Source organism: Vulpes vulpes, chromosome 12 (genome assembly GCF_048418805.1).
Source record: "Vulpes vulpes isolate BD-2025 chromosome 12, VulVul3, whole genome shotgun sequence".
Taxonomy (NCBI): Eukaryota; Metazoa; Chordata; class Mammalia; order Carnivora; family Canidae; genus Vulpes; species Vulpes vulpes.
In genome coordinates, this window is record NC_132791.1 from 105,680,001 (window position 1) to 105,703,126 (window position 23,126).

The 23,126-nt window shown below is 53.0% G+C and overlaps 1 protein-coding gene across 1 annotated transcript in view; it reads right to left on the bottom strand.

Moving 5' to 3' along the window:
• Positions 1 to 18,332, bottom strand: part of ADAMTS15 (ADAM metallopeptidase with thrombospondin type 1 motif 15) — a 26,518-nt gene extending 8,186 nt beyond the window's left edge. Inside the window, exons 1-4 of the mRNA XM_072729316.1 lie at positions 17,124 to 18,332; positions 5,884 to 6,016; positions 5,226 to 5,393; positions 4,723 to 5,006 (exon numbers count right to left, since the gene is read on the bottom strand). Coding sequence (XP_072585417.1) covers positions 4,723 to 5,006; positions 5,226 to 5,393; positions 5,884 to 6,016; positions 17,124 to 18,080 — 1,542 coding nt within the window. The 5' untranslated portion in view covers positions 18,081 to 18,332. The remainder of the gene's footprint in view (positions 1 to 4,722; positions 5,007 to 5,225; positions 5,394 to 5,883; positions 6,017 to 17,123) is intronic.
• Between the last annotated feature and the right edge of the window lie 4,794 nt (positions 18,333 to 23,126).

A 23,126-nucleotide genomic window follows, 5' to 3' on the forward strand; every position in this document is an offset into this window, starting at 1 on the left:
TAGAGTTCAAAGTTCCTCCTCACCTATTGTTAGTGGAGTTAGTTACAAGAGTCTCTAAATCTAAGGCAGAGGCAGCCCCCGGCCTTGCCAGAAAACCTCGTTGCCATAGATATCTGAGTATTTTTATTTGTAAATGTTCCACAATCCCGACTCTCCCCAGATCTTCAGCTCAATCAGAGGCTGAACTTGAGACAGTTTCGCTGTCAGAGGCTCTAGTGTTTGTGCTCGGAGGAGGCGGAGATGGGAGACTACAAAGCAATCCTCCAACTCCATTTGGCTTTGGGGTGAATTATGCAGTGTGGGTTCATTTTTTCAGAGGGTGGAGAAGGGATCGAAAATGTCTAGTCTTCATTATGTTTTTCTCAGGATGCCAATAAAGCGCGTTTCCATCCCCTGAGCACACATCGGTCGGGCCACGGAGGAAGCAGCCCAGTTGGACAAGCCTGGGATTAAAGTGCTGTCATACATCATCCCAAGCGACTAACCCGCGTGGAGCTAATCAGGAGCTGGCTGCGTGTCGTCCGAATACAACCACGCAGCGTGGTTCCTCTAGCTGCCCTTCTGAGGGATCGCTCCTGCCCCACTGTGTCAGCAGGTCTCTCGTCCCGTGAAAGAAACACTTAGCGACAGCCCTGCTTCCTCCTTCGACCGGTGCCCCACCCCATTCCAGCCTTTCATGTCCGAGGAGGACACGTCTACATGTGCTCCTTCTGCCTCCCTCCTCAGTGCCTTGCAATATGGGTTTGGTGCCCATCACAGGGGGCAGCTGCTCGCTCAGAGGTCTGAGATGACCATCCCCACACTGCAAGAGTCTATGCTTAGACCTTGTTGTCACCAGTACTGTCTCCCCGGCTTCTGGGGTGGTGTTGTTGCTGTCTTTAGCCTTTTAGCCTGGTCTCACTTCTTCCGACCGGTTCCTACAGAAAACATCCCACAGAAACCTCTCCTGCCCTGCTTTGTGCCATTCATTCACCCAGTGTTTGTTGAATTCTTACTACACGTCTGGCACCACGTGCAGCAAATCCCTGCCCTCAAAGGGACTGCATGCCCTCAGAAGAAAATAAAAAGAAGCCTGTGCATATAGAATGTCATGAGAGGTTAAATGCAGGTGGGAGAGAGGGAGGTAGGGAGGGCCTTGGTGAGAAGAGCTGCTCTCGTTACAGGGGATCGTGGAGGCTTCGCTGCAGAGGTGATGGTTGTACAAAGGCCTGAGGGAAGTACGTGAGGGAAGTGTGCAGATATGAGGGGAAAAACATTCTAGGCAGAGGGAGGATTGCAAAGACGCTGCGGAGGGACGAGCCTGGAGTACTCCAGCATCACAAGAGCCAGAGAAGCAGGAGGTGAAGGCAGAGATAAGGCTCACCATCCCGAGCATGGAATAAAGCCCCTGAAGGGCTCTCTGAATATGTGGCATGACCTGACTGACGTTTTAAAGGATCTTTCTGGCTGCTATGGTGGGAACAGTCTGTGAGAAGGAAGGCCAGCAGCAAGGAGATCAGGGAGGGTGCAAGAGCAATAATTCAAGGAGGCTTGGTGCAGGGTGATAGCAGATGAAGATGGCAGAAAAATGGCTCAATCCTGGCTCTATTTTGAAGTTAGGGTCAACAGGAACTACTGAAATATCAGATGGACGGATGCGAGAGAAAGAGGGTTGGCACAAGCAATGGGAAGACGTTGCTGCTAAAGCAAGTTCAGGACAAGTGATCAGAAGCTCGGTCTTAGAGATGTCATGTTTAGGATGCTTCTCGGTTCTCCACATGGAGGCATCAGGATTCAGTGAGGCATGCAAGTCTGTAGTTCAGGACAGAGGTCTGGGCTGGAGATACAGATCTGGGGGACTTCAACCAATAAATGTAAATGGTACTCAAAGCCTTTGGTCTAGATGAATCCCCTAAGAGGTCAGTGCGGACGGTGACAAGGGCTAAGGACAGCGCCACGATGCCCAACGCTGGAAAAGCAAGCGTATGAGGAAGACCCAGTGAATGGGGACCAGGGGGAGCAGCCAGTAAGAGAGGATGGAAACCAAGACACCGTGGAGCCTGTGTTCCCAGGGGGGAGAATAATCAGCTGTGTCAAATGGCGCTAACAGGTCAGGCAATATGAGGAACGGTAATCAATCACTGACTTCAGCGGTTGTAGAGGCCATTTGGCGACCTTAGTGAGAGTTATTTTTAGAGGAAGAGCAGGACTGAAAGCCAGACTGGAATGGGCTCCAGAGAAAAATGGCAAGCCGGGAACTGGAGAGAGCAATTTCATACCACTCTTTCCAGGAACTTTGTGGTCAAGGGAGTCAGAGAGATAGATTGTGATTTATGGAGAGGAAGTAGGATCAGGAGTTTTGTTTAAGGTGGGAGGAATTACAGCAAGTATGTATCCTGATAGGAATGATTCAACTCAGCGAGGGGAAATCTGACACTGCAGAGAGACGGAGGCATTAAGGGAGCGCTTTCCTTGACTGGAGGGGATAGTATCCTAAGTGCAAAGCCCAGGGGTGGGCCTCCGGTGAGAGCGTGGACAGCTCATCCATCGCAAAGGAGGCAAGGTGGAGACCGCAGGCACAGAAGCCGGGCGGACGGCGGATGTGGCAGTGGGAGTTCTCTTCTGATTACTTGATTGCTTCTTTTTTCCTGATGAGATAGGAAAAAAGGTCACTGGCAAAAGTGAGAATGAGGAGAAAGAATGGGTAACGGAGGAGGGAGGCGAAGGCATGACACGATCGTGTAGGACGTTGGGAGGGGGAGTGCAGCAAAGCTAATAAAATAGGATATGACGCCTGAGCAGCATTGAGCCCACCTACATAGTCAGGTCTCCAGTGAGACCACCGAGCACGGTCGCGTGTCTTCCTCCAGCCACACTCACCTACACTGGCGTGCTCGAATCGGTGGCAGGTGGATTCCACCAAGGCAGTGGCTTATCCCAGCGAGGATAGCAGAGAGAGGCAGGGGCGTGGGAGCCATGAGTGAGGGAAGGAGGGACCTTAACAGGGGCCTGTGGAGTCGCAGCTCAAGAAGAAGGCTGGTGAGGGCGAGAGAAGAGCACGCGGGCCTGAAGAACTGCTGGGGCCCAAAACTAGAGGGCTGGACCACAGGGCTTTGGTAGTCAGACTGTGATTCTTGTAACTGAGATCCTGAGGGGGCGTGGGGCAGGGAGGCTGCATGATAGTAAGATAAGCTTTGTGCCCTGACCCGGGCTGATTAGGGTGCTGTCCTCCGGGGAGGGCCAGGGTGGTGAAGGGATTGTCCGGAAGAGAGACTGGGGACATAGTGGATTTTGCTGCTGATGGGCTGTCTTTCCACACGCTCCTCCGATCACACTTCCTATATCCAATATCCTCCTGGGCAACGTCTTTATCCCCTAGACTCGTCTTCTGAAGAGAAGGAGCTGATGACGGCTGGCCTGTCCTCCGGGCCTTCTAGTTTAAACCCGCCAGCCTGGTGGTCAAGGCAACCCCAGACTAGCCCTAAACCATGCCCCCAAAGATCTTTCCCATGGAGTCCCGGCCCGTCCACCCTTCTGGCTTGCCCCACCTCCCTGACTTTGCTCCATCTCTGCTTGATGAGATCATACTCATCCCTCAAGACTCTTTCCAAATCCGACCTCCTCATCAAAGTTTGTTCAGACCTCTCTAATCACCATTAATCTCTCATCCCTTATGCTCCCATGACACGTTTTCACGCTTTGGTCCTGACACAGAACACACACCTCTCTGTGTCTTGGATCTCAGTGACATTTCGAGCTTCCCCCACTAGACTGTGACCCCACTGAGACATGACCCAGGTTTTCTTTCTCTTTCCGACTACCTCACACAGTTCTCTAAATACAGTGGGCTGGTGCCCAATAAATGGCTAAAGGTTTAATTAAATATATGTTTTCAAAATCCAGAAAAAGATTTTACATACTTGTGTACCAAACCCAGCTCAGGGCAGCCTATAAAGTGCTGGCGAGCGCTTATTTATTATATTGCCTATTCGTAGGTAAAACCCGCAGTCAGGCCCGTCTTGGCAGCCAAGGCAGGGTTGGGGGAGGGATCATCGTCACCAGGATCAAGGGACAGGATGGACTTCTTATTCCCATCTGACAAAGTCCCAAACGCTTTGCGACCCCAACCCCAGACCTGAAGGTTTTATTATATCCAGAGAACATGTGGGGTTTGGGATTTGTTCTTATTCAACTGTTATTCCTTTTTACCAGGGAAAAAAAAAATAACACCTTTGCTCTATTATGTTTCAGCTTCAAAAAACAATCATGACAAAAACCAAAGCTGGGTTCAGGATGTAGCAAATCACTGCAGCTTGCCCAGGATCTGCTTCCTTTCAGGTCTGAGCCTGGTTCACCTCTGGCCCAGAGCTCCCGGGACACAAAACATGCTCAGAAACAGCTGATAAGGGAAGGCTGGAAGGAGCCAACAAGTGAGGAATGTTGAACGTCTAGCGTTGGGCTTTGGGTTCAGGGCTCCTCCCGTGGTAGGATGAGGCCCAGAGCTCAGGGCTGGGCCCCCTGGCGCCCGCTGAGAGAAGGCTTCACCAAGTTCTCTGACCTACCATATATGTCTTGTCTCCAGTCTCAGAGTTAAGAAGGGGAGAGGACCACAGGCAGAGAAACAGAGGCACAGTGCGCAGTGTGATGCAGTCCCAGCCACACAGCAAACCCGTTCCCCCCGGAGGCCTCCAGGTGCACCCCCCGTATCCCAGCGGCCCCCCTGCGAATCCCCAGCACACTCACCCTGTACTTATTAAGGTTATGTCTCTCCACGCAGGTCCCCTTGAGGCAGAACTTGCCGTCCCCGCAGCTGGTGCCATCTGCCCAGGGGAAGTGGCGGGTCTGACACACCATCTGCCCCTTCGCCTTTCCTGTGCACCACAGTTTGGTGCAGTACTGCATGTAGGGACAGGGCTTCGAGCCCACGCCAAAGGCCAGCTCGCACTGCTGGCTCAGGGTGTAGCTGGCACCTGGCAGGTCCTCAGGCAGGGAGATGGGCTTGCTGGGCGCGTCCAGGAGGCAGTCGCCTGCAGGGAGCCAAGGGAACTCGTGAGAAACGAGTTGAGAAAGGTGAGCTGTGGCTAGCCCAGAGTCTAACTGGTAGGGAGACGATGAAGCGAGGGCCAGTGGAATGGACCCCCTTGAGGGCCCGACTCTTTGGGGTCATGCACACCTTAGGTAACAGAGGACAGGTCCACTCACTCCACTGACAGCCCCGCAATCCCTCCTCTGTCATCCTGGCTTACCATGCCCGCTGTCCAGGAAGTCGGTGATGATGGCAGCGCTGCAGGCCGACCAGGGGTTGGCCCGGTCAATCTGGATGAGTGTTGGGGACATCATGTGGTTGGCTCGGAGTTTCCCAAACACCTCCTCACACACTTTCACATTGTCATGGGGCATGTTGAACACGTGGCCTGCGGGGTGAGGCAAGAGGACTCAGAGGGCAGAAGGATGCGGGCTATGCAGTTTGCAGAGGAGGGGGGATCAGCCGGGGGAGCAAGAGAGCCCGTGTCAGCGCTTTTCAGGCTGGTCATTTCCACCCAGTGACAGACTGCTTTGCAAATGTCAAGATGGTATTCTTGTGTTCTCTGTCCTGTCCATCAGGCTGTGGGGCTCAGTGAGGACAGCAGTGCATTTAAAATATTTTCCCCTCAGTGCCTAATTGATGAGATACTCTGCTGAGTCAGACAATACCGCTGGCCAACTGGGCTGGGGCAATTGGAAAAAATAAAACAAAGCCATTGCTAAGACAAACTCTGACCCTAAGAAAGGATCCCTAAGGCTTCAGGACGTCAGGAAGCAAAGACAAATGTCTATCCCTTGCCCAAAGCACCCAGTACAGACCGGGAAAGACCCTCAAGGGTCGCTCTCCTCCCTCCACCCAAGAGCTCCCTCTAGCCTTACCCAGCTCATGGGCAGTGGTGAAGGCTGATGGAAGCCCATCATCCTCGATCACAGAACAACTTCTCTTGGGGTCACACATAGTGCCCACATCAGCCATGCCCAGCGTGTCACAGGTGGTGGCCCCACACAGGTCCTGCCGGGGTTGGGGGAGAAGCAGAAGCCAGCCAGAAATTAGTGACAGGTACAGAAGGGACCTGAAGGAAAATAAAGGCATCCTATGGGATGTTCAGCTCACCCCCATTCCCAGCCGAACCAAGACCAGCACCTTCCTAGGCAGGTCCTTTCTCCCAGGGGGTTGCAGGGCTATTCATGGAATCAACCAGGGCTGAGCAGGGAGGGCTCAGGAAGAAAGCCCTGTGGCTCTGTGAGAAGATTCAACCCAAATCCTACTCGGAGATCCTGTGGGAAGATACTAGGAGGTACGGAATTAAACCCACAAGGCCATTGCTTTATATAGAGGTGGATTTCCAAAGCAGAAAATGGGTTCCACAGCTGGGTGAGGTTCTGGTCATGGCTAACCGAGGCAGGTGGGGGCGGAAGGCAAGTGTGTTCCTCATCCAGAGTCAGCCCTGAGCAGTCTCAGTCCTCACTGAGCGACTGCCTTTGGACAACCATGAATTAAGCTCAGATTCTCAGCCAAAAAAGGTCACGGGCCAAGGACCCACCCAAGCCAGAGATGTGGCCTCCTTGGGCTGGGAGGAGGCTGAGTCAGGTGGTTACAAGCTCCTACCCAGACATAGCTCAACTGGCTGCAGAAGCTCAAGGGGGCCACCGGCTCAGCGGCCGCTAGGAAGAAAAAATAAATTAAATGGATGGCCACCTAAGACAGTCCAGTCCCTCTTTTGGCATTAAAACTCAACTTGCGGCAGAAGCCAGGACTTCCTGCAACAACCCCGATGGGAAGCACTTCCAGGAAAGTGCAAGGGCAAAATGGGGTACTGGGGGTGGATATCTCAATGAACTTACTGACTATTACGGGCCAGCAATGCACCTAGGTACATACCTTAAGAGCCCAGGGGTTAGAAATGGGAGAAGAAACTCATCACAATAGAGAAAACACTGCTGAAGCGGTGATACTGTTATTCTCTTCATTACATCCTTGCCTTTCTTTATACTTAACAAGCAACTGCTCTATGTATCATCTCACTCAATCCCCACGACAGTGTCAGAAGGCAGATATATTATCATACGTATTTGTCCAAGGTGAAAACTGAGGCCCATGCTCATAGTTAATCATGGTGATGATTTATTAATGCTGACATCATGTGCGGACTCTGCATGCATGACCTTGTTTCATCCTCGCAACATCCCACTGGAAGAACGACTACTATTATCACCTTCCACAGACAAGGAAACTGAAGCTGAGAGAGGTCCAAGTCGTGGAGCAGAAACATGCACTGGGGTCCGTAGGACTGGGTATCAGCACTCTTTCCACCGCGTCACAGCTGATTGCTCAGCAGCTCCTAAGTCAACTATCCAGAGAAAGAGCTGTGTGTGTTCTCCGTGGGAGCCAAGGTGTTCCCATAAACACACCCAGAGCTGTTCTCAAGTTCAGTTCTCTTTAGGGCTCTGCGCACGTGTGTGTGCATGCACATGCTGACACGGGGGGAAGGGAGAGCAGCAGACTTAGTGGGGGCCGGGGGCAGCGGAGGAAAAGTGGTCATAGTACACAAAATCAGCAAAATTTAATCCAGGGCATTCAAAAGTTTACCACCTGAGCAGTCAAACTTGGCTTCCCACGGTCAGGTGATAGTCACACCTCCTAATGAGTTAACAGTTTCTCTGGCCAAAGAACTGAGAGGGCGATCAGACTCCAGAGTACATGGGTCAACGAGGAGCAAGGCGCACCCTGCCTTCACCTGCTGTCCTTGCTCGTGTGTGGCACGTCTGCCCCTTCTGGAAACCCTCGGGGTGAACCTCAAATTCCCTCTCTTGCAAATACTCCTCCTCCTCCCTCTCCAAAGGCTCACTCTTCCAGAAAGTTCTCCTTCCCCCTAGAGTTCTGAAACCTAGAAGAGAACTGCTATCAAAACTTGGAGGGGGGGGGGGGTAGTTCACCTGACAAGCACTTTAGAGAATATGACTAGAGGAGGGGGACTGGGTCACACAGATCAGCCTATGAATGGAGGGAAGGGAGGCAGGAGACAAAGAGGGAAGGAATGGAGGTTTGCACGGGGGTAGGGGGCAGAGGGTGAGGGAACTGGGCCCATGTGTCCCTGGACACTGCAGTATAGCATCCCCACTAAGGCAGGAATCTCTGAAAACTCTCGTCTAGTGGACACAGCCCATAGAGCCCGTAGGACAAACCATGACACTGTCCTGGGGCCACCATGTGCACTCACTGCTGGCTTTGTGTAGGAGAAGGGGCCTAAGAACCAAGAAGCCTAGATTCTGGTCCTGGACCCACCACCAAGTAGATGTGCGACTTTGGGCAGGCCACTTCTCTTTTCTGGGCCTCCGTTTCCTCCTCCAGAGAAGGGCCAGTTCTCAACCAGAACCCAGACTGGACCAGTGCCTTCAGCCTCTGCTCCTGCCCCGATCCCAGAGTGCTCAGCCCCATCTGGCCCTCTAGGTTATAAAGGAACACACAGAATGATACACTTTTAGTATGGAAAGAGCCCTAAGAATGATCTTGTCTACTAACCCATGAAACTAACTCCCAGAAAAGGGAATGTCACCCACGTGGACACTCAGAACCCTCACCCTTGTCCCACTCAGCAGAAATGGTTAGACCAGATCGACAGCTCAGCCCAGCCTGGAAGCAGCCACTGGACCTCCACTGCCCAGCAGCCCGCCTCTGCCGCTGGCAGGTCCGTAAAGCCAGAAACCTCCTTCCTCTCGGGGAGGGTGGATTCTCTGGAGTGAAGACATGCAGCTGCAGGCCCTTCCTGGCCAGGAGCAACCTGTTCTTTCCATCAAGAAATCCCGGTTTCCCTGGATCAAACGGAGAGGAACAAGGAAGGAGCCCGCATATTTCCTGAGGGTCAGGGTGTAGCCGAGAGGAGCCGGCCTGCAGTAACCAGTGTCTTCACCGTGGGAAGATGCAGCTGTTTGGGGTCAGAGGCTCGGCGTGTCCCTCTTCCCCCAGTCAGGGACTCAAATGAAGAATCGCTGGACCTCAGTTCTTTGAACGCCTACAGGCGGGTGTGCGGGGCAAGGCAGTGCCTCATTTGCGGCCCTGCATGTCTCCACCCTTCTGGAATGAACTCAGATGCACTCAAATTGCTTTAACCTCTTCAGCTCAGGCACTTGTCTCCAGAAATAGAAACTGTTCTGGTTCCTCCTGCCTGGAGGGTGTAAGCACTTCCCACCCAACCCCTACCTGCCTCACTATTTCTGGTAATTTGCCCCTTCTCCGTGAAGCTGCGACGGCTTTTCCAGACGACCCAAGAATCAGCTTGGCCACGAACCTAGTCCTCTCAGATTAGTGTTTTCCAACCGTCCCTTTTCATAAAATAATTTAGGATTGGAGCCACAATTTGAGAGCGAGCGAGCAAGAAAGGAAGCACCTCACAGTGGCCCGATCCACATTCACCCTGCTTGCTCCCTCCACGCCCCACCATGACTCCCCACGGCCCCCCCTCCCCTCTCCTCTCATCTCCCCTGCCATGTACCAAAATGCTCAGATTTTCCAGCAGGACAGGGTGGAGGACCCACAAAAATCAAGCACGTTGACTTTTTTCTTTTTAATGTAGGATACGTGTTCTCATGTAGCCAACCTCCTACTCATAATGAACTCCTAGGCCTGTGGGCCAAGATCATCTTCACGGCCACACCATAGCATCCAAGTCTCATATTCATACAGCGTCAGAGCCACCCTCTCATTCTGCAGATGGGGAAACCAGAGCTCATGGACTAATATTGCTCACCCAAGGCCACACAGCTATTAACCAAAAAAAGGGGGAACTGAACCCCATGTCTTTAGACACCAAGGCCAGCAGCAGTGGTCTTTGGTCTGAACCACAGCACACTAGTTAGGATATCATAATTACCATTGAAAACCACCCTGCATTAGTATTAAGACTGTACCTTTAACTTGTTTCCCATCTGAATCTCTGTCATGCATCACTGTATTTCCTTGTCCAACCCCAAATCCATTTCTGTTTGTAATCCCCAAGCAGGGGAGGGCCTCGCTTTGTTAGGAGAAAAAAAAATCTAGCAATTCTGGGTGTCTGGGCAATGTGACTAAGGATACCTGGTGAAGAAAAGAACACACCCTGGTCACGTCCATAAGCAGGTGCAGTTTTCACCAGAATATAAATTCCTCAAGACGTTCAAGATGTATTGAGGTAACCAAGACAAGAATTACCTCAATGAGGAAGGAGAGAAATCCGAAGCTGACCGGAACACCAAGATTCCTCCAGAAATCATCAGTACAAGAGAGGATACATACCTAACATAAGGTTAGGAGGTAACAGTGGCTGAGTTACTACTCTGTGCCCAACACTGTTCTAACAGCTTTCCTGTATTAGCTCATTGAATCCTCACAAAGCTTCATGAGAGAGATGCCACTATTAGATCCCATTTTACAGATGAGACTCAGGGAAGGTAAGTTACCAGCACTGGGTCAGTGAGCCCAAGGTTAGACAGAAAGGGAGGCGCAGAGTGAAGGTGGAAATCCAGAAGCACAGCCCCAGAGCTGAATGCTCCCCTTGCTTTGGTACTGCTTCCAGTGGCGATGCACCTCACGCATGGAAAGGCTGGGCAAACTCAGGATGGCAAGACTGTCCACCCCATACTCTCAGCCCCCAAAGCACAGGTTGGCCACTGAGTGGGGAGAGGCCTGCGAGAGGCTGGCAGAAAGGAGAATGGCAGGAGTAAGTGCCCAGAACACTCCTAGAGCAATGTCTGCACCCGCTTCCCGGTTGAGCAAGCTCCTGGCTCCTTGCCCCACACCTGCATTGACACACTGACCCGGCCCTGCCATGCACCATGTCTGCTGGCTCCTCACTGGGGCCTCTCCTTCCTCCAGGGCAAAGACCGATGGCAAAGAGCCAAGAATAAATGCCAGAAGAACCTAAGACTCCCTCTCCCAGCCCTACAGCCTGACAGCTGAAAATGCTGGATTAATGATCCCCAGGAAGGGAGGCGAACTACCTCAGCACCCAGGGCCACGCGCAGTCCTTTCGCTACCGTCGGTGCCTTCCTCCCATGAATACATACTGAACAGCAGCAGCCTGCAGGGGCCCACTGGAGGAGCTACAAAGATGTGAAAAGGTCTTGCTCAAAGGAGTTTACAAGTCAGTGGGAATGGCGAGCCCTGAGTCCATAGTTTCCATGCAAAAACAGACAAGTATGACGTATCCTTGCAAGTACAATGCTTTGAAACAGGTTATCCTAAAGGTAAGTTCTGGCAAGGGACCTGTAGGTAATTCTTCAACAAGAGCAAACATGTGCAGAGTGACCACTAAGGTGGCGACGACCGTAGCTGCCCTTAACTGGGTGCCTATTCTGGAACACTCGCTGACTTCTCCTTGACACTGCCTTTAAGTTCAGTACCACTGTCATCATCACTATCCTCCTATGGATAATGATGGAAAGTGGAGTTCGAATGGCTGATCCATTCAATGTCCATGGGTGAAAGTCAAGTGCCAGGCCTGAAACCCAGCTCCGCCTGACTCCAAGCCTGTGTTCCTTCCGTGGTGCCATACGACCAACGCCAGGCATGAGGCAAGGTGCGGGGGGCGGGGATAAGTGCCAAGAGTGATACAAACACCTACCAAGAAGTTCAAAGGTAGGAAAGAGCAAGACCAAAGGAGGGTGAAAGCCTCATTTGCCTTCCTGACTAAGCCAGCGCTGAAGAAAAAGAGAGAGAAAAAGATTCTGGTGCACGTGCCTCGCGGTGTTTATAGCAGCGTTATCTACAACAGCCAAATTATGGAAAGAGTCCAAGTGTCCATCGACTGATAAAGAAGATGCGTACGTACCTATAAGGGAATATTACTCAGTCATCCAAAAGAACGAAATCTTGCCGTTTGCGCCAATGCAGATGGAGCTACCGACTATTATGAAATAAGTCAGCCAGAGAAAGGCAAATACCATATGATTTCACTTATATGTGGAATTTAAGAAGCAAGACAAACTATCATAGGGGAGAAAGGGGGAGAGGCAAAGCAAGAAACAGCCCCTTAACTATAAAGAACAAACTGATAGTTACCAGAGGGGAGGCGGGTGAAGGAGGGCACTTGTGACGAGCAACCAGAGACCGTATGGAAGTGTTGAATCTCTAGATTGTTCACCTGAGACTAACATTACATTGTATGTGAGCTCACTGGAATTTAAATAAAAACTAGAAGAGAGAGAGAGAGAGAGAGATTCTGGTGCACGTTCCTTCCTCCAAACTTCCCCCTCACCCCATCCTCCACTATTAACATAGGCTCTCCTCTTCGGTATAAGTAAAAGAAAGAGGGAGAAGAGCAACCACCTTCCAAGTCAGGAAGCAACCATACCCCACTCCTTCCTCTCTTCCCCGCCCCCACGTCCCCCCAAAAGTAGTGTCGAGTTTCCATTCCGTGATAAAGACTTACAAACTCTTAAATACCAAAACTACAGATGCCCTGCTCTGCTAATCTCTTCCAAGGCCTGACTTCAAAAAAGATCCTGACAAAAATTATGATCCTCTTTATTGTATTAGGAGATATGTACCAAATATGTATTATTTTATTAAGCTTTTTTAATTGAACACTAAATTTCACTGCCATATGGCAAGTCGTTTATTATAGAAAGAACTGGCCTCTATTTCCAATGAGGTTCCAGAGTGTTGTTCCACTCAGCGCGGTGTAGAGCATGTGTACGTGCCTCCTGCCCTGCCCTCCCCCCGACACACACACACACTCACACACACTCACACACACACACACAACGTAGTACAACTCAAGGCCACACCAAGAAGGTAAGTGCCAAGCTCAGGACTGAGAGGCAGAAAGGTGAGGACACGAATGAAGGAAACAAAAGAGAAGAGAAAGATGACAAGGAGCCTGCCCTGGAGAAACTCAAATGAGGAGAAAGAGAGCACAGAAAAAAATGTGGGGGGAGGTGGGGACGAGGGAAAGGTACACAGTGGTACGAAGTGCAACAGGATAAATAAAATAAATGAAGGAATAAACCGGCAGAAAAACCACAAACTGTAAACCCTACAAAACAAAGTCTGTTCAAAGGAGAAAATGTTACAAATGGCAAAGCAGATGGTGGAGTGGAGGACACAGCCTCCTGCAACCGAGGAAACAAGCTTCCTTTCCCATTGTCACCAGCTCCCATCCCAGTGCCTTGCTGCCACCTGTCCCCCTCGTCCCCCTCCCTCCGAGGGCTTCCCTGGCTGCACCCCCAAGGAGGAGACTCCCCGCTGGACTTCCCACGGAGGCCGCGCGTCTCCCCCGGGGCACCTAACACACCCTCGTGTAACCGAGCTACTTCCTAGTCAGGCTCCCTGACAGTCGGTGAGTTCCTGAGAGCCGGAGGCCGCATCTTAGGACCTGTACCTCCACACCCCAGGACGATACCCGGAAATAATAGATGCTCCCCTAAGTAGTTTTAAAAAGTAGAACCAATTCACAAAGGTTAGTCAACCACAAAGTTACCCAAACAGCAGAGGGATCAGAGGTAAAGAGAGAGAAGACAGAGGGAAGTGCAGTCCTACTACGTCCCAGCCCCGAATACCCTGCCCCTGCTCCCCATGGCAACAAAAAGCCATAGAAACTTTTCTTCTCGTAGAAATGAATGTCCACCCAGCAAGACTGGCTCTAATTCTCTGCAGATCCTGGTTCCGATCCCGTGCTGACCTCACCCTGCTGTTATGAGTCTGGAGACTGATTGCTTTGCAAAATCAGATGTGCACTCCTTCTCCAGGAACATGAACTTAATCTGAATCTTTAAGCAAACTCCTCAGATTGTCAAAATACTTGTTGTATGATCAATCTTTTTTTTTTTCTCCTTTGCACACAGTAAAGGCTCCTCCCTGGGTCATGTCTTCCCAGTGTTTTGATTTCAACACCCCACGCCCCTCCCTCTGCCTGCCAAAAGGCCAGCAGCGTCTCCCCCTAGCCTGGCCCAGCCCTACCTTCAGGCACAGCATCTCTGGCGGTGGGTGGCAGGGGAGCTCTGCTGCCTGCCAGTCCTGGCGCTCCTACCCTTCCCCCTTCAGGGACCCGACACCTGGAGCTCCAGAGGAGCTGCTCTCGCCTCTCCCTCGCAGGAGGAAATACAGCCTGACCGAGCCTGACCCTTTCCCACTTCTTCATCCCTGTCAAAACCACAACAAGAGTATATCAGTCAGAAAGAGTCACTAGCCATTTTCCAGAATTTTCGGGGGGTGGGGAGACAAAGGAACGGGTGACTCTAGAGATGTCTGACAGTTCGACGTTATAGACAAGAGGTGATTAACAAAATAAGCACATTTCTAAAAACTTCATATCCAAACTATATACAGTTGACCCTTGAACAATATGAGGGTTAGGGGCCCTGGCCCCCATGCGGTCAAAAATCCACATACAAACTTTTGACTCCCCAAAAACTTAAACTAGAAATACTCTTCGGTAGACCAGAAGCCTTACCGATCGCACTTGATTAACACGTATCTTGTATGCTCTACGTACTGTATACTGTATTCTTAAATAAAGTACACTAGAGAAAATAAAATGTCATTGAGAAAATCAAAAGAAGAAATACATTTAGAGTGCTGTACTGTATTGGAAAAAGTCTACATATAAGCGGACCCCTGCAGTTCCAACCCATGTTGTTCGAGAGTCGACTGCACATATTGATCTTCATAGAAATAACTATGTATTTTATACACATGTATATTATATATAATATATATATATTCTGATTTTAGTTTGAAAAAGCATTGACTACACCAACATCATAATAATCTAGGAAGCTCCTATCTGATTTAAAGGACCACCACCAACCCTTACAAAGTAAAGCAAAAGTTCCTCTCGTGTTGGAGGATAGCCGGAGACTCCTCCAGGATCGCGGAGACCACATCTGCCTCCGTCGACAGTGCAGCTGCACACTCAGTTCTCATCGCATACTGTACCTTCCCCAGGAGAATTTAGGAATGAGCAGTTCCTAAGACCCTGAGAATGCAGCAGGCCCTGAAGTCTGTGCTGGCAAGGAGGAGAGAGAAAGAGAGAAAGAGAGAGAGAGAGAGAGAGAGAATGAGATTTACCCTAAAGCATAAAGCACATACCTGGATGTTGGTCCTGCCACCACAGCCTCCCCACTTTCTGGCTTCGCCCTCTAGACGCCTAAGAGAAAGACAGCTTCTAAAAGTCACATCTTGCACGTCACTGCTTCTGACCCAAGTGGTCATGCATCTTGTACCCATTATGCATGGTTAACATAGCCCCTCTGGGTCCAGCACACACCACTGGCAAACAGAAGCTGTCATGCTGCTCGATTGCTTCTTCTTCAAAAGGCGAACCCTTCTGATGGTGTGACCCATATTCCCAGCAGGAGTCCTCTTTCTTAGGGCTGGTTCCAAAAGTCAGCCTAGCCACCAAGAGGCAGAGACGGAGGTCTGTTACCCTAGAAGCAGAGAGTGACCTCCACAGGGGCATCCCAGGTAGCAGATGGGCCGACAGCTGCTTTGCCCATTAAGATATCCTGTTCTTGGCCTTTGCTTTTTTTTTTTTCTTTTTTTTTCTTTTCTTTTTTTTTTTTTTGCAATCTGACCACCGAGTTGGTCTGTATGCAGAGGTGGAAGCCACCTCCTCTGCAGTTTCCCCATGACTCAGGCAGTGTGTGCAGGGGCTGGGCAATGGCAGCTCTACAGACCTCAGTTGGAAGAATGAGTGCAAGGAAACAGACTCAGGCCAAAGACCTCCCTAGAGAAACCAGGTGGTGGGAGGAGAAGGCTGGGAAAGGAGGAAGTTCAATTCCAGGAGGGGACAAGCAGTGCCAAATGGGTTAGTGTGGAAGACTTCAGCTCCAGCCCAGTGTGTGCCAGTGGGGCTCTGAGTGGCCTTCAGAGAGAGTGGAGAGGAGAGAGCCCCACGGGCAACCAAGGACTCTGGGCCATCCCCGGAATGACATGGTTGTGATAATAACAAAACAAGAGCATGGCACAGATTCGAGTTGCAGCCCCCAAAATCAGAGGAAGCAAGTCACTTGGATGCCCGTCTTCCTCTCCAAGTCCCCATCCACGAATCTGAGAAAGTTCAAGAAGCCGAAAACGTCACAGCACCCAATCACTCCAATATTTAGGAACGTGAAGGCTCCTAGCCCCATAGCAGGGGGCAGAGCTGCCTCTGGGATCTGACCATCTTTCCCAATACCCAATACTCAGTATCCTTCCACCCCCGCCCGTGGGGTCTCCAGGTGCTCCTTGCTAAGCTCACACCACTTTGCACGCTGTCGGGGTGGGGGATGGGCAGAAGCTGGAACCCTACAGTCAAGCGTGGCCACCGGCAGTTGCAGCGCGCTGCTGTCACGGGCAAGCTTGCCGGCTGTGCTCCAGAGCCCACATCAAGGCGAACGGGTCACCCTGGGCCAACAAGGAAATCGGAAAATTGGGAGATCTTCCCCAACTCAGCTCCAAGTGAAGCGCGACTAGAAACTCCAAGCGCCCAACAGGTGCTCTACCTCTACCTCGACTGCCCGTTCCGAATGGCCTGGAATCCCCTCAAGGAGAAGCGGGCCGGCCCAGGAAGGTATCCATCCCCCCACTCCCACCCCACCCCACCCCACCCCACCCCACCCTCCCGGGACTGGAGACCGTCCTTCTCCCTCCAACCACCAAACATCCCGAATGATTCCCTCCATCCCAGGGCAGGCTCTGCAGGCCCGGACGCAGGATAACGGGAGCCAGGCTCTGGCCCGGGATGCCTGCGGGACCCTCCAGTTTTACGAGAGGGGAGGGGAGCCGCCCGGGAAGGCCCGCTCGGACCCCGCCAACGCCATCCTCGGAGCGCCTCCTGTCTGCCACCGGGGCGCACTGCGGCTGCGGGGCGGCCGCGTCCTGGGCTCGGGGCCTGGGCGCCCGGCCGGGGAGGCGCTGATTGGCCAGGCGGGGCGCACCCCTCCCGCAGCGCCTCCGCCCGCCCACGTGCAGCCCGCGGCCCGCGCGCCCAAGCGCCACGGAGCCCGGGGACGCGCGGTGCCTGGCAGGTCCGACGCGGGGGTCGGAAGGGAGCACCAGCATTCCGGCTTGGGGTCACCTGCCTGCCCTCCAAGGGCGTCTGGAGAGCCAAGGGCGGCGGCCCCACGGCCACGGGGTCCTAGGAGGCGCCGGGCCGACTCACCTGCCTGGTGAAGAGGATGGCCGTGTCCCAGTACTCCGGGTGCTTGTCGCTCACTTTGTTCAGCTTTTTCTGCCAGGCGCAGAAGTTGCGCAGCGTCAGGGCCGCGTTGCCCGTGACCTTGGGCCCCGCGTCGCGGTCGCCGAGAAGCAGCACCTTGACCACGACGACGTTGATGGGGTTGAGGATGCTCGGATGGCGGTAGAGGCGCGCCGCCGTGGCCAGCAGCGTCAGCAGGTAGTGCTCCAGGTCGGCGCCGTGGAACTTGACCATGGACTCGTCCGCCACCACCAGCGTCTCCACGTAGCGCGGGATGGACACGAAGCGCTTGGCGCGCCCGGACCTCCGCCGGCTGCGACCCTCCCCGACGCCGGGCCCCCGCGGCTTGTACGGGTCCAGCGCCCGCAGGATGGCGGGGTTCCAGCCCGAGGCCACCCCGCAGCGAGAGGTGGGGTCCCCGGGGGGCCCGCCCGGGGCGCCCCGGCGCCGGAGGAGGTGTGCGCCCTGGCCGTTGCGCGGCGCCGCCTGCGCGCTGGCGTTGGGGAGCGGGCTGAGCACATACTCGGCGCCCCGGTAGCCGAACGCGCCGCGGAGCCCCCCGCACAGGCTCACCGCGGCGAACGAGTCCGGCTCGCCGTTCACGTCCCCGGAGTAGAAGCAGCGCCGCAGGTCCGGGGAGCCCGCGGCCAGCGCCGGCAGGCGGACGCCCAGGCGCTCCGTGGCGAGGGCGGGCGCCAGGAACCGGGCATCCGGCGTCAGGTGGAGGTAAAAGTCCTCCCGGAACGCTGTGATCTGCAAAATGAGCCCCTGCTCCCCGGAGTCCTCGGCGCCCCCCCGGTAGTAGTGGCGGCCGTTGATGTCCGGGTCCAGGCGGATGGGGACCACCACCTCCTGCTCGGGCTCCGAGCCGCCCGCGGGCCCCCCGGCCAGAGCCAGGCTCAGGATGCCCAGCAGGAGCATGGCTCCGGGCAGCGCACGGCGGCGCGCTCGGCAGGCTCGGCCCGGCTCGTGGCGGCGCGCACCCGGGAACCGGCGCTCCGGGGCCGCCCGCGGCTTCCAGGAGGCCGAGCGCGGGCAGGGAGCTCCTCCCGGAGCGGGGCGCGCGGCCTCCTACCTGCGCCCTCCGGAGCGAGGCGCGCCCCGCGGCTTCAGCAAGTGCAAGGACGGAGACCCGCGGCGGGGACCCGGCGGGAGGCGCGGGGCCGTCGTTCCGCCGCAGCCGCCGGCGACGCCGCGGACCGGGCGCTGGGCGAGCCTATTAAAGGCCCCCTCCTCTGTGGCCTGCCCAGTCCGCGCCCCTCCTCCCTCCCCTCCCCGCTCCCCGAGCCTGCAGCCCCGAGAGCTCCAGGGGCCACCGGGCCCGCCTCCTGCGCGGATGGAGCCACTCGGCGGGGAGGGAGTGGCGTCGAGGCGGGAGGCGGGCGGCGGGCGGCGGGCGGCGGGGGGGAGGCGTGGGCTGGCTGCAGGCACCGCGCTCCGGGCCGCGCGTCCTGCCCCAGCACCCCCCCCCCCGCCCCCCGTCGGTTCCTTCTGTCCCGACCCGCGTGCGTGGTCTGCTTCCTGGTCCTACCCTTTCTCCCAGCCAGGCAGGGTCCGAGGTTGGGAATGAAGCCTTCCCCCTGCCCACCCCCCCTCACCCCCCCAGCCGCCTGGTCCCTCCCCTTGCAGCATCCCTGCTGCTCCTGCTGGTGCTGCTTCATCGCAGTGTCCCCTAAAAGACCCAGAACCCAGAACCGCCCCTGTACAAGCCCCGTCGTTGGAAGGGCAAACTTCCAGGAGCAACGGAGAAACCTCCTCGAACCCAGGCCTGTGGAGGCCCCGCTGTCGGCCCCGGCACAGGGGCGCCCTGAGTGGCTGGTGCAGGGCGTTAAATTTTCAGGGACTTGGGCAGTCAGTCCCTCCCCACTCGGGGACCTCACAACAGGAGCTTGAGACAGGTCCCAGTGGGAGGACTTGCACCACCACATGGGCAACTGCTATCACCCAGGAGCTGGGAAGGAAAGAGAACCATTGGCGCAGCACCAACGCCTGGAGGGGATGTGGAGAAAGGTTGTCTTCCAGCCAGGGAGGGGCTCAGGGACTGGTGGGCAACTGGAAAATCTGCTCCTACTTCTTCCAAGAGTTTGCTCTCATTCCATCCTCGACCAGGGCACTGCGGCAGAAGGCTGAGTCCGGGTCAGTGGGGACAAGACCATCAAGCCATGAGTCCCCAGCTAGTTCTGAAGAGCCCTGTTTCAGGCACGGGTCCCCAAGACGCTCTGTACCTCTCCATAAAATCCACTTGTCTCTCTGACAAGGAAGAAATGCAAGAAGAGGAAGGGAGGTTTTCCTAGACTCTCCTAATACCTAGAAAGTCTTTCCAGAACCAAAAGGCTCCAAGCTGAGTTTGCAAGAAGAGAGGACAGGTCAGGGGGTATGCAACCATTTGACGCACAAAGCGAGGTGGGGTGGAGGAATTTGGGGATTTTTTTTTTTTAGGGACGTGGCTGCTCAACTGAACAACTCCATTGTTGTAGGAAAGAGATGCTCGGCCTGGTCTGTGGGTCAGGAGCACTTTTTGCTCATTATCTTCTCCCTTTAAGGGACCCACTCTTCCAACAGCACTGTGGGGGCCTTGGAGCAGGAAGGCTGCCCAGATACCCATAAACCTCCTAGGCCCCTCTTCGATTTGAGGTGTACGGCACTGAAATCCATTATGTGAATGAGTAAGAGATGGGTGTGTATGCTCTGTAAATGCAAGGGAGCGTGTGCGTACGGGAGGATTGTATGTGAGAGGGGAGAGGTGGGATCCAAATTTACAAAGGCCATGTGTGTTTGAATGTTTCAAGAGAGCCTATAATTAAAGGAAAACTCAGACAAACCAAGGACAATCATAGTTGCTTATTTAGGGCAAGCAATTGTTTTCCTACACCCAGCAGTTCTGATGATGGGTTATGAGGTTTCCAAAGACATTTTACTTTCACTCCGGTGGATGGGGTTTGGTAAGGACTGTAGCATTCCATCAAGGTGGCGGGCTCGGGCAGAAGAAGGCCTTCTCCACCTGTGTGTTCTCTTCCCCTTCTCAGTCGGGGCCCGGCTGTTCTCACCACTGGGCACAGAAACCAGCCATGTGGACTTTCTCAAAGGCATGGGCACATGGGCATGCACTGAGCACTTACTCTGTGCTGAGCACCACACCAAGACTTTTATGTGCATTATCTTATTTCATGCTTGTCTCTGCCCTCTTGGAGGCTGCAGTCACGTCCAGTCATTTCTGCCAGGGGTTCGTAAGCAGGATTCGAGTATCTAGGGATATGCTGCAGGAGATTACAAAGAGCATTCCAGTAAAAGTCAGAACTCAGCATCAGACCCCATTTCCATCACTAATCGGATTCTCTGACTTAATTTTGTCAGCTGTCAAAAGAGGAGGGATTATCCTAAATCAGAGGTCTCCTCTCAGAGGACTGAATTAGAAATTTCGGGTCTATATGATATCTAAGATCACTGCCAGGTCAATTGTTGCATGACTGTGTGAAACCTCTGGAAGACAACTTTGCATGATGACTGAGAGCCTAGGCTCAGAGGACCCAGATGTGCATCCTTGATCTACCCACCTCAGTTCTGCGATCTTGGGTAAATGACTGTGCCTCCCTAAGCCTAGGCTCCTTCATTATTACAGTTGGGATCATACTACCCATCTCCTGTAGTTACTATGAAGATTAAATAAGCTAACACTTTAAAAGCGTGTAGACATGCTTGGTACATAAAAAATGTTTCTTGGGGTGTCTGGGTGGCTCAGTTGGTTGAACGTCCAACTCTTGGTTTTGGCTCAGGTCACAAACTCAGGTGCTGGGATGGAGCCCCACATGGGCTCTGTGCTGAGCAGACAGTCTGCTTCCCCCGCCATCTCTCTCTGCCCCTCATGCTCTCTCTCTCTCTCTCTCAAATAAATAAATAAATCTACTTAAAATGATTTCTTAAATATTATCTAATAGTTAATGCTGTCATTAGCTATCATCATCATCATCATCATCATCATCATTATTATTACTAAGCCTTGCTTGGTCCTCCTGACCACTGCCATCATCACCTTCTGAAGTCTTCTGGCATTCCTAAAAGGAAAGGGTTGGAAACGAAAGGGAACAACCTCTCTGGGCCCTGCTCAGAAACTTCCACGTGGGGATCCTTGGGTGGCAAAGTGGTTTAGCACCTGCCTTCGGCCCAGGGCATGGTCCTGGAGTCCCGGGATTGAGTCCCGCATCGGGCTCCCTGCGTGGAGCCTGCTTCTCCCTCTGCCTGTGTCTCTGCCTCTCTCTCTCTCTCTTTCTCTCTCTCTCTGTCTCTCATGAATAAATAAATAAAATCTTAAAAAAAAAAAAAAAAAAAAGAAACTTCCAATGTCACTCTGGCGACCCCACTTCCATATTAGGACTCTGCTACTGCCACCCTCTTGCTTCTCCCTGTCCGCTGCCATCTTAATTAAGCTCTTTGAGAAATAAAAAGCAACTCCTTCCCCCAAAAGAAAGACGGGGGGCCTAGTTCATGTTGTCAAACCTAAATACTTTGGCTCAGCCAGTTAAGCCCTTTCCCAACTAGGCACTCCTCTTCCTGCCCTTCTGGTCTCCACCCAGGTTTGCTACCTCCTCAGAGAGACCTTCCTATGCCGCCTGACCTAAGAAGCCCCAAATCATAACCATGATCCCATGTTTTATTTTCTCCATTTACTTCTACTTAAACCTGTATTATTCAGTTGGGTCTTTACTTTTGTATTGACTGTCCTCCCCCACACCCCATGTAGAATGAGAGCCCGACGGCATCTGTCCGACTCACTATTATATCCCCCAGGGCCTGGCACAGTGTTTGGCAAATGGGAGCTGTCCTCTCAGAGTAGAGGAAGACATTGACTCGCCCTAAACCCAGTTCATCACTCAGTCTACAGAGCTCTAGATGAGATGCTTCGTCTCTGAAATGGAGATGGATAAGACTATCTTTTAGGAGGGTTTGGAGGGCCTGACACACTGCTCCTATAGTTATTAACTGTCTTCTCTGATGGAAACCTTCGCCCAGCGCCCAAGGAGGCCCCAACCCACTTATTTCCTGGTTGAGGCAGCTGAGGTCCAGAGGCACAGTTACTTGTCTAAGGCCACCAGTAGCTGCTCTGCTTGTTTTCTCTTTACCCTTTACATGAAAACCTGGCTGTAGCTAAATTGACTGGCTTGGCTTCTTCTGCTCAGAGCTGTTGCTTCGCATAAACAATTCTTCTGTCTAGGATATCCTCTCAGCCTCCTTGATGTCTGAGTATTTCACTCTCACCTCCACTAGGAAGCCACCTAATTTAGCTCACACAGTGTAGCTTTGCTCCTTGTTTCTCAATTCTTTCAGTGTATGCTTATTCCGTTTGTAGCATAAGAATATTCCATTTGAAGGACACCTGGGTGGCTCAATGGTTGAGTGTCTGTCTTAGGCTCAAGCATGATTCCAGGGTCCCAGGATCGAGTCTCGCATTGGGCTCCCTGCAAGGAGGCTGCTTCTCCCTCTGCCTGTGTCTCTGCCTCTCTCTGTGTGTCTCTTCTGAGTAAATAAATAAAATCTTAAAAAAAAAAAGAATATTCCATTTGAACTTGCCATTTGTTAATTAAATGTTAAATCCTTTAACATGTGGCTCTAGCCACATTGGACTAGAATACAAACTCACCAAAACTAGGGATTCCTTTACTTTGATATCAGCCTCTGTGACAGTCCCAGAATAGAGGTTGACTGCTTGGCTGAGCCAGGTGGGTGCAGTAGGTTCCATGTAGAAAATCAGCCCAAAAGGATAATGCACTGAGGCCAGAAGGAGGCAACCCCAAGGATTTGGTTTGGAGACTTAGAATTCACTTCTTTCAGATGGTGATTATTCAATGTGAGGACCTACCTGCCTAGAAAATCAAGTATCCTGGAGCATCCCCCCAAATGGAAGGGAAAAACTAAGGAGAAAAGAGTAGGTAGACAAAGAAATAAGAAATAAAGCTCTAAGATCTAAGCAAG